General features: G+C 33.6%; 1 protein-coding gene across 1 annotated transcript; it reads right to left on the bottom strand.

Annotated features, from left to right (window-relative positions):
- Positions 1–1,172: 1,172 nt before the first annotated feature.
- On the bottom strand, positions 1,173–2,465 carry LOC149138789 (cyclin-dependent kinase F-4-like). The gene has a single exon (XM_089450493.1). The coding sequence runs from the start codon at positions 2,463–2,465 to the stop codon at positions 1,173–1,175; it is 1,293 nt and encodes a 430-aa protein (XP_089306619.1).
- Between the last annotated feature and the right edge of the window lie 8,257 nt (positions 2,466–10,722).

Raw genomic sequence — 10,722 nt, 5'->3', positions numbered from 1 at the left:
ATGCAATTTTTTTTTTGGCAGTAGAGCCTAGCTCTAGGCATAACTCCTTTGCGGGAGAGGCAAGGAATAGGAAAATGTCTAATTTATTTACTGTATCATAGGTTTTGTAAGTGTGTTTTGTGACTGCGTCTTTTTATTATGAGTTTTATTTTTCTATGTTGTGAGGGCATGGCTACTAAGTGTGTGTCTCATTTCTTCAATTCGTTGATTCTATTGTGTGTCTCATTTCTTCAAGCTACTCAGCAGGTCAAATTTTGATGTTGTAGTGATAAGCTACATATCGACTCTCAGGTGATTCATCAATGAGATCATGACATACTAGAATTATCTATTCATTCGTCAAATGAGGGAATCTTGGCCAAAATTCCACCAAAACTACAAATCCTATCATCCCTTTGCACATATATTATATTCTAGCCATCGGATCTCTTTCACTATAAGTAATTGCAAAATAGGAAGGAAATGAGGATCATCCAACTACAATTAGATGCCATGACATGGAATTTGGTCATAGCCCTTTGATTGGTGATATGTGATTAGTGTATTAATAGTTTAGTGGGTGCAATAGCGGGTAGTGAGGCTCATTTCATTAGGTTTGCCTATTTTTCTTCCTCATTTATTTTATGAATTTTTTATAAAAATCTAATAATACATATATTAACGGCTAATTTACGTGCAATTATGAGTAATATGTACATTTCAACACCTCTGTTTTGAAGTACCTAAGAACAAAATGGAAATAATTAACACATTGTAACACCAAATATCTCTTCTATGAATGAACTAACCTCCAAATTGGTACAAGGTCCAAACACCTCGACCCAAGGACAACATTCCAAATCCCAAAACTTTTCCTATTTAAGGACGAGCTTTGCCAACAATCGACGACCAGCTAGAACACTATGTTATATTTTCTCAGAAAGCTTATAATAAAAAAATATTTGGGAAACAAAGTTGTTAAATCTGAAAAACTACTTTTATCCAATGGACAAGAACTTGCAACACAAATATGAAAGTCAAAATAATGTGCAAAATATCACTGACAATATCCTAACAATTTGTGAAAACCTTATATTATAAACCCTAGCCGCAGAGCTGAAGAAGTCGTCCTCCAAACGTTGATCCTGCTATTTTATTTTTATTTTTATATCAAGGACGTCACTGAGTACTCTCTAATCACCAAATCCCTTTCGATTATTTATCGTGTCATCTGGCACTCGTGGGTGTACGATTGGATTTAATAGCTTCGGCCCCATTAATGGGAGATTTTCAAATGGAAGAGATACAGGAAAGTGACAAGACCTCAGATAACCATTACGTTTCCGAACTGAATATTCAGAAACAAACATAAAATCGCCCATTGTCACCGTTGATTCAGTGGGTCTGTTGTTCCCATCTTCTTGCTTGTCATAATCAAATGTCATTGGTTGCTTTTCTCCTGCTCCAACCATTCGTTTAATCTGCGACGTGCCCTTTCCTGGAGATGGTTTGTAGAGATGACATTGCCGCACGGAAGTATCTTGTTCACGAACAGAAAAGCAATTATAACTTACAGAATCAATGCTTCCTTTTAAATCCGAGAAGCCACCTACAATATTATTGCCAGACTTTTGCATTGCACTGTATTGACAGGGTCCACTAGAATGATACGTGATGGAAGCGGGATACCGAGACAACAAGAGATTTTTGGGCAGCGGAGGTGGAGGAATTGATCTATTAATGTTGTAATTAGGACAGAAGAAAGGGTGCAGCAATACTTCTATAGCTTTGGGTCTCTTCTCGGGATCCCAACACAACAAATGCTTGATTAGGTCAATGGCCTCCCCACTTACCCTTCCCAAGATACTGGAAAAACGTTTAGTAGAATCTAGGCCCATAAACTTTTTTGGGAATCTGTAATTGAAGGAGGAAGCAAGTTCTAATCCTTGACGCCAAGTGTGGTTGTTATGAGATCCAATCACAGAGCAGATCTTGTAAAGCTGAGTGACCGCGTTACAGCCATTGAAGAAGGGGTAGCCAGTGAAAAGTTGCACCATCATTGCACCCACCGCCGAAATATCAATTGCGAAGTCATAATCTGTGGATCCAAGCAGGAGTTCCGGTGCTCGATATGGACGCGTCACAACATAAGAATCAAGTGGCCTCCCGGCTTCCTCTGGTATGTTTATAGCCAACCCAAAATCTGCAATTTTAATAACATCTCCACTCATTAACAAATTCTCTGGCTTCAGATCCCGGTGACAGTACCCTTCTTTGTGCATGCGTGTAAGCGCTTTGAAAAGCTGGAAGGAAATATTGCGCACTTCATCCTCTGAGAATGGTCTGCCTCTGTTTTTGATAATGTGTGATAGGTCGCTTTCCATCCACTCAAGTACCAAACACAATGTATTGTTCTCTAGGATGTATTTGTACATGGTAATAATGTTTGGATGCACCAACTCCTGCAAGCATTTAACCTCTGTCATATCCACATGGTTCTGTTTTATTATCTTGATGGCCACATGTTTCTTCGTCTTTGGATCAAATGCCTTCCAGACTGTTCCATAAGCTCCCCTCCCAATCTCTTTCGTAAAGGCAAAACGTTGTATGGTTTTAAACTATGATGGCCAAGTGGTTCTGTTTGCTCTCCTGAATCTCAGAACTATATGTTAGAGAGTCTAATACCCGAGCAAATTCGCTTTTCGTCGTTCCTTCCAAAAGTGTATGTTTATATCCAAGAGGATGGAATAAGTGTAATGCGTTTCTTCTCACCCCTTATTATTATTATATATGGAGGTGAACTCGAAGGTTTTCATATTTAATATTGGTCGGCCACTTTTATTTAGTGTACCTTTTTAAATTTGTACATAAATTAATTAATGTTGAATAATATATATAACATGTGATATAGTGGGTTATGTGTGTTTTTAATGGAGTTGTTTTTAGTGCGATTTTTTGGATGTTTTTATGGTAGTTTTTTCTGGTATAATTTCTCTAAAATCCCGCAGGAATTTATTAAAATCACAAGATTTCACCTCAAATTTTTCCACCGGATTCCAAAAATCCAAAAAGTCGCACTAAGACAACTCTGTTTTTAACTATACAGTTTGAGTGGGTCTAATGGTTAAGAGCATGTGCTTCTTCTTAAAAAGTTACATGTTTAAAATTAGAGAGGTAGAGTATGTGTGCCTTTATAGACTTAAGAGTTGTTCCACAAACTAAAAAGTCTCATAAACCAATTTGGTGTCTAATTTAAGTGTGACCTTAAAAATAGATATAAATGGATGGATATAAAAATATTGTACAAATTAATATATATATATATATAAAATGATAATTAATTTAGTTATGGCATATAAAATAATATTTGTTCTAAAAATAAATTTTCAAGAATGTATTATTGATATTTATTTTGATTAACTATTATATATACCATTTTGTAAAAATAATAATAAATTATAATACAAATAAATATTGATAATAACATTGATAATTGTATATATTTTATTAAATTTTAAACTAAATGTAAATATTAAATATGACATTAAATTATTCATACTATTAGAAATTCTAATAGTGAATTAAGTATGACATATATGTTCCTGTGATATTTAAACTTAAGAAATGATTAGTCACATCTCGAGATTAGACATAGGCATGTTGATGAAAAAACATTAAAACTTCATATCATAAAGATGTTCCTTTGTTATGTATTTCTCAAAAATATTGTGTTCGTTGTGTGTGAGAGAAAGTTTACACTAACATATTATTTGATGCTAATGGGTTGTTAGTTTTTGAATGATTAATGGATTTTTAATTTTACATAAATGGTGATCATAACATCCCCTCAGGGGAGTGACCAAACAATCACAAGTGGACTTGGGGCTTTCCACCTCCACCACATGGTGCACATGCGAAGCGTTTGTTACCTTGTACTCTTCTGAGGTGATCATTCTAGATGAGGTTGTGTGGGTATGATAAGCAGGTTGGCGAAGTTCTTGGTTCAGTTGGGAATTTGGGTTGTATGTTGGTAAGCGGGAAGCTGAAGGAGTGGGTGATAGCAACCATAGTATCTCGTCGGGTTTTTGGATCTGGAGGTGCGGCACTTTGGAAGTCATGTCCACTCTAGTGTGGGAGGGGTGTGGCTTTTAGAGGAGAACCTGGGATCCAGACTCTCTTCTGCAAGGAAAATTGGGTGTTGGCATTATCAAAGGCTGGAGATTCGCTTTCAGTCATGCCCCTGAGCTTTGCTGGCTCAAGGTAATCTATCTTGGTTTTGAATTAGGAATTATGATCAATATCTTAAAGATAGCTCTTAGGAGTATCCTGGGGTCATATGTGGGTTTTGGGGTCTGTGGAGTGGTTGTGACTCTGTCTCATGGACTTGGTTTTTACTAGTGTATCTTGATAACTCTAGGGATGATGAGTTAGGTTTACCTTTTGGGTCTCTTCAACTCACGCTCAGAAGCTTCCCCACCTTGGTTTGTCTTTTCATTCTCTCTTTTAATGTCACTTAGTCAAAGGGTTGCGAGTCTTTGATTTTTGGCTCTGTAATAGTTTTCTCCTCTCACTCTCCAACACCAGTGTCTCTGGGGTCCCTTTTCAGGTTGTTGGGGAGGTTGTTGGTGATGTGTGTGGGCCTAGGGATAATTGGATTGAACTTCTCCTCACGACTTGATGTGTAGCCCCTTGTGGTAGCATATCTGGGTTTGCTCACCGGTGTGAGGATTCATCTTGCCCTCGCACGGGTTGTTGCAACATTTGCTCTTTTCATTGTAGGTTTACTTCAAGGTGTCTTCAGTTCGGTTTGATGAGTACCCCACTTACCGGATTAATGCCTCGTCAGCATGGGAGGCTGTGTTGTGGGGGTCAAAATTTGGGGAATGTTGTCACCCCATTCCTCATTATAGCTCATCTTGAGAGACTTCAACTAGCATGACATGAGAGGGTGAGGTGGAGCTTTCCCCATCTCATTCTCTAGGAAGAATTGATGCTTCTGCAACCATGGAATCCTTAGCTATGTATCTTTGAGATATACAACTCAATCTTGACATCCTCCATGACCATAAGTATGAAGACTGCAATGAGATTGTTTCTTACATAAATGACATTGAGTACAACCAACACGAGATACTCAAATAGATGGATTCTCTTCGTCGAAACCATCGCAAAACAAATGAACACCTTCACAACCTCGAAGCTCGGGTGGAGCATATAGATTTTCACATGCATGAGAGTGATGGCTACTTTGTAGCCCCATGTACTCCCTGCTCACCCCCTCCATGAAATACTACTCCTCGCCTCTATTTCTTTTTGTTTTCTCAAAAGTAGTAAATGGATAAGATGTTAGGCAAAAATAAAAATTGTAAAGTTCCATATTAGACATCCTTCGACACCATCTTCCAAAAAAGTCTCGTGAAAATGAGGAAGAAGGGGTCATTTAGACATTTTCTGTAATCTTGCTCTTCGTGAAAATATAAAGAATTTTTTTATTGACAAAAAAAATCTGATCATAACCTATTTGGATTAAAATCTTCAACGATTTTCTCACTTTTTATAATTATTATGATGAAAATGCCAAGAACCTATCTTTTTATATTATATTAGTGAGTTTAAACTTATAATTAGTTTTTTCATCTGTTTATATAAATTAAGATGCAACCTAATTGGGTCATTGTTATCTCATTTGTATATAATATTATGGTGTACATCAAATGGTTTTTTGGTTTTCTTTTCTTAATATATATTTGGGTTATTAGCATATTTTCATAGGATTGTTTTCTTAGTATTATTAATTAAAGTGAAACTCTGGAAGAATGTACTTTTGGGTATTAATAAGTATAATTAATTTGAAATAAATTTCAATATTTAATGTGTCATACTACTAATAATATTTTAAAATATTATGTTAATGTGAAATCTCTCTTATACACCTAATAATTATTGATAAGTAAATTGACCTAATTAAAAACAAACACATGATAAAGTAAAATTTAAGTTTGAATGAGAAGAATAACAACTTATTCACAACTACTTTATATTCAATTAATTAATAAGTATATAATTATATTTAACTTTTAAAATTGCAATTATTTCTTTCATAATTATATTTATAATTTTTATGATATTCAAATTTTATAATTAACTATAAATTTAATATTGTATGATTTTCTAAAACTATTTAATAAATTTTTAATAATTACGCTGTAAGGTGTTTCCCTTTGAAATGAACTCCCTTTTGTGCCACTGTGTATTGTCTTAAACCGTTGATTTGATGTGTTAGATGATTAAAAATATTCTCACCATCCGATCATCATAAACGGTTATAATAGCCCATAAATGGTTATAATGACCCATAAGATGTTCATATCTATCCCCAATCCTTTGTTTCCTTGGGCAAGCGTTATTGATCAATGCTCTCATCATGGGGCAAGTGATAGCGATCATTTATTTTCCACGGTTGCGTCCCACCCTTGTTCGTACCATCCATTGACTCTAGGGTTATGGTCTTATGCAACTTCAACTAAGACTCAAAGTTGTGCTTAGTACACTTTCCTTGAAGCAATTGTAAGATGGAAACATCATCAGCTCAGTGGTTGCCTAAACTGGTATAAGTGTTTCTTTGTTTGATTAATTCATATTATTACAAGAATATTCATAGTTTCTGAACTTGTTGTTTCAATTCATACAAATAGTTCTCATACTTATTGTAGTTCCTCATTTTTCCATTATTGTATGTTTTTCTCCCCTTGCGTTTTAAATTACCGTTCTATAGTCTTTCGATTTGTTCCACTCATTTCTATTAGAAAGTGTATATTAGTCTCATTCTGAGCATATATTCATTAGTTAGTTTGGTTCTCGGCTTCACTTCTCTTCTAAGCATTTTGACCAACAGATGATCATGCCAGTGATGTATGCAAGCAGCTGGTTCATGACTACTTTCTCTGCAGACTTGTCATTGCCATTAGTTGTACGCATTTGGATGTTTTTCTCTACGAGGGGATGAGTGTAGTTTTTGGAGTGGGCCTGGTGCTGCTAAAATCATTTCAGGATGATCTATTAGAATCTCCCTTTGAGAATCTCTTACGGTGTCTAAGAGGGTTTCCAAAGGATGATTTGGATGCCAACACATTGATTTCAATGGTGCATTCATTTCCGCTAAAAAAGAGGTTCGAAGAACTGTAGTTGGATTATGTCATATCAAATGATCAACCATCAGCTTCAAGAGAGAGTAATGATGGTGGATGAAATATCATGATTAATCCAACTCATGAAGAGTTTGGGAATGATTAACCACCTATTTCAACGCACAACTATTTCAATTCTGATGGATGGACCTTGATTGATTGACTTGATTAAAAAAAACGTTTGGAGAATCAGTGATTGTGAAATTGAATTCAACTTAGTTGAATTGTGTAACAGTACCTTTGTTTAGACTGTAACTGAACCAAAACGGCTCTCAAAGATGATTTTCTAGTAAAATCAAAGGGATTTGAACCTGGATCGAATACTTATAATTCGTTATAGTAATTTAACCACTCTAAAAACTGATTATATATCAAACCATTCTTTTCACTTATTCATTTAATGAAAGGATATATTTTTTATACCATAAAATATAGGATGAAAAAGATCGACAAAGATTAAGCTTTATCAACGAGCAAAAAAACCTTTAACATAGGCATTTCTCAATCTTATCATAAAATGAAAGTGAAAATACCTTATGGTCCTTTATGAAAACAAAATGGCAATGGTAGGCATCTTCCTTAAATGGTGGATTAAAAAGGCTTTCTTTAGCATGTACCCTAGTGGCAAGTGATCTATGTATTGCATGGTAAAATGAACCACGTTTCACGATAGTGACATGTGTAACACAAATATATGTAAAAGGACCAGTTTGGATAGGTAACAGGGTCAAGCTAGCCTATAGGAAAGCAAAAATTATACATCAACTGTACAGTGTAAATAGAACCCTCAATGAATCAACCAACTGTGGAGAGGGAATATTAGGAGAAAATCTACGAATAGAGGACAAAGGCCTCTCCCTAAGGAATATAAAACATAGATGGTCTTTTCAGTCATAAAGGAAGGTCCAGAGAAGGGCAGTAGCTATTACCTTCTCCTTAGTTAAAATGTAGCTAAATTAAAGTAAAAAACAATAATGATAATGCTATCTTTTATTGTGCAACATATTGGTGTTAGTGAAAAAAAATGAAAAAATAGATATTAAAGAGTGCTCTTTTGTGTCATGCAAAATATTGATAAATTATAAAATGGTGAAGATTACACATAAAATGCTTGTTAGTCATAATTTTAAGAAGATATAATAAATTAAAAAAAAAATAACAAATAGATTAATGTGAAAAAATAAAATGTTTATTGAAAAAAAAAGTGAAATAAATTAAAGAAAAAATCACTATTTAATATAATATTTTAAATATAAACTTATAATCTAATTTTTTGTTATTATAATATTAACTAAATATAATATTTAAACAATCTTATATATAATATAAATTCATATCATTTCAATGTTAATTACGAGTATTATTATTTTTTGTATTAACTTAAAAAGACTATTATATATTTTTATCAATTTTTAAAAAGATATTATACCTGAAATTATTTTTTTTCTATTTATATAGCTATTTATATTAAGTATTACCAAAGCTTTAATCAAATATAAATAATAATCTCTATCCAAATGTCAATATCTCATCATGAAATGTTTGTGGCAATATATGTGATTGTGCTGAATGTAAGTTACATAAGTTAAGCGACAACAATATTATAAACCTTAAAAATTAATAATGGGTTAGGTGCGAATCAATCAATTTCATGAGTATTGCATTTTGTTTTTTCAGCACCACATACTATTATATGATTTTAAAATGAAAAAAGAAATTGATTAATTAATTGGTTTATTAAAAAAACTAAGTTATTCAATTAATCAAAGGAAAGATTAATATTTTTATCCACAATGACTTCTTAATTTGTAGATTAGTTTTCTGTCCCATTTATCTCCTTCATGTGATCTAATAGATGTAAAAGAAGGTGCTTGGGCATCCTTCTTTTGGTTAAGTGTGAGATCGATGTAAGTTGGTTCAATTGTAATGGTTAGTTCAGATATTTAGAAAATTTCCTATGACATACTAGATTCCCTCTTTTTTTAGTGCACGATTTAGTAAAGGAGAAAAGGTAGAAAATGCAGCCCACTCTCTTGATTTCCATAGGCATGGCAATCCACATGAATTTTCTATATACTCGAAGAAAATGAGAATGGAAAAATAACATGTTATGGGGAGAATGACAAAGACTTTATACATCAAAGAGTATTTTCAAATCATTTTGATGATTTTTTTTTTGTTTAGACCTATTTATTATAAGTGGATTATCCTTTTAGCTATAGATCATCCAAGTAAGCTACAAGGAAACTTGGTTTTTTGGAATTTGTAACAATTGCGGGCATGTATGAAAATTTCAAACAAAATCACTACTTAAAAATTGTTATTATAGTGCAAAAGTTGCTATAAAGTTTTTATTTAAGCTCCAATGCTCTAGGTTTAGATTAAATCAATAAATATAATGTTTGTAGCCTGCATTTTTTTGTTCCCACTTTATTGGAAGAAGCAAATAACATAGAAATTACACATCTTGTTTTGTTACGATATGGAAAAACATTATCAAGGTTGGTGGTTTAGCTAAAGAGACACAAAAGGAATAGCTATTATACATGGTTATGTGGCATATGTCAAAATTCATTGCACCTTATATTTCCTACTATCTTCGTTGTCCCATGGAGATAATTTTGGTGTAGTTATATCTTAGTTCGAGTACTAACAAATGCTCTGAAAGATCTGCATCAGGGAATTTTCCATTTGGAGATTATTTTGGTGTAGTTATATCTTTTAGACTGAGAGTGCTAGTGAATGCATCAGAAATCTCTACTAATTCACAAAATGATTTATTTACATCATTGGTGGAGCCCATGTATAATTTTTTTTATCTTGTGTGAGATATGACTTGAAATAAACCTTGAAAGCATAAGACAAAATGTGTTATATAAGATTTTCACTACACATATGTGAATAGCTTCAATTTTAAGAGAAAGTCGAGTTGTATGTTTGCAATCAATTCTTCTATCTCCTTGTTTAGGTTTCTTTGAATTTTAACAACATAATCATTGCACATTAGTCAATTCCCAAAGCACAAACAATCCTTCTTCAACTCGTTGAATGACAACTTCATATGGAAAATTATCCCTGAAGTGTTGAAGTTATTTGTGGGTAGTTGTATTTGGTAGAAAAATGCCATTGCTTTCAAACTTAAACACACTGTGATGTGTTATTTCATTATTGAAAAATCATCCTCCCCATATGGGCAGGTTTACTATTCACCTTCGCTATTGGGTTAGGTGATTAGAGAGTTCCATGTTTTAAACACCCATAAACTGTGAGAACATTGGTGCTTAAGAAGATGCGAGTGTCATTTGAGTTTCGAGAAACTTCATATGGAAAATTATGCATCAAGTGCTGAAGTTATTTGTGGATAGTTGTATTTGGTAGAAAAAAGCCATTGCTTTCAAACTTAAAGTCATCGTGATGTGTGAGTTCATTATTGAAAATTCATCCTCCCCCTATAGGCAGGTTACTATTCACCTTCGCTATTGGGTTAGGTGATTAGAGAGTTCCTTGTGTTAAGAAACCATAAACTATGAGAACATGGGTGCTTAAGAAGTTGTGA

The sequence above is a fragment of the Pinus tabuliformis genome, chromosome X (assembly GCF_031772625.1).
Source record: "Pinus tabuliformis cultivar Carrire ecotype Pingquan chromosome X, CPIR1, whole genome shotgun sequence".
In the NCBI taxonomy this organism is placed as follows: domain Eukaryota; kingdom Viridiplantae; phylum Streptophyta; class Pinopsida; order Pinales; family Pinaceae; genus Pinus; species Pinus tabuliformis.
Note: the sequence above shows the minus strand (reverse complement) of the source record. Positions and strands in the feature narration are given on the sequence as shown.

What these genes read in the sequence shown, in the direction of transcription:
- LOC149138789 (XM_089450493.1), bottom strand. Translation starts at nt 2,465, where the DNA reads ATGACAGAGGTTAAATGCTTGCAGGAGTTGGTGCATCCAAACATTATT.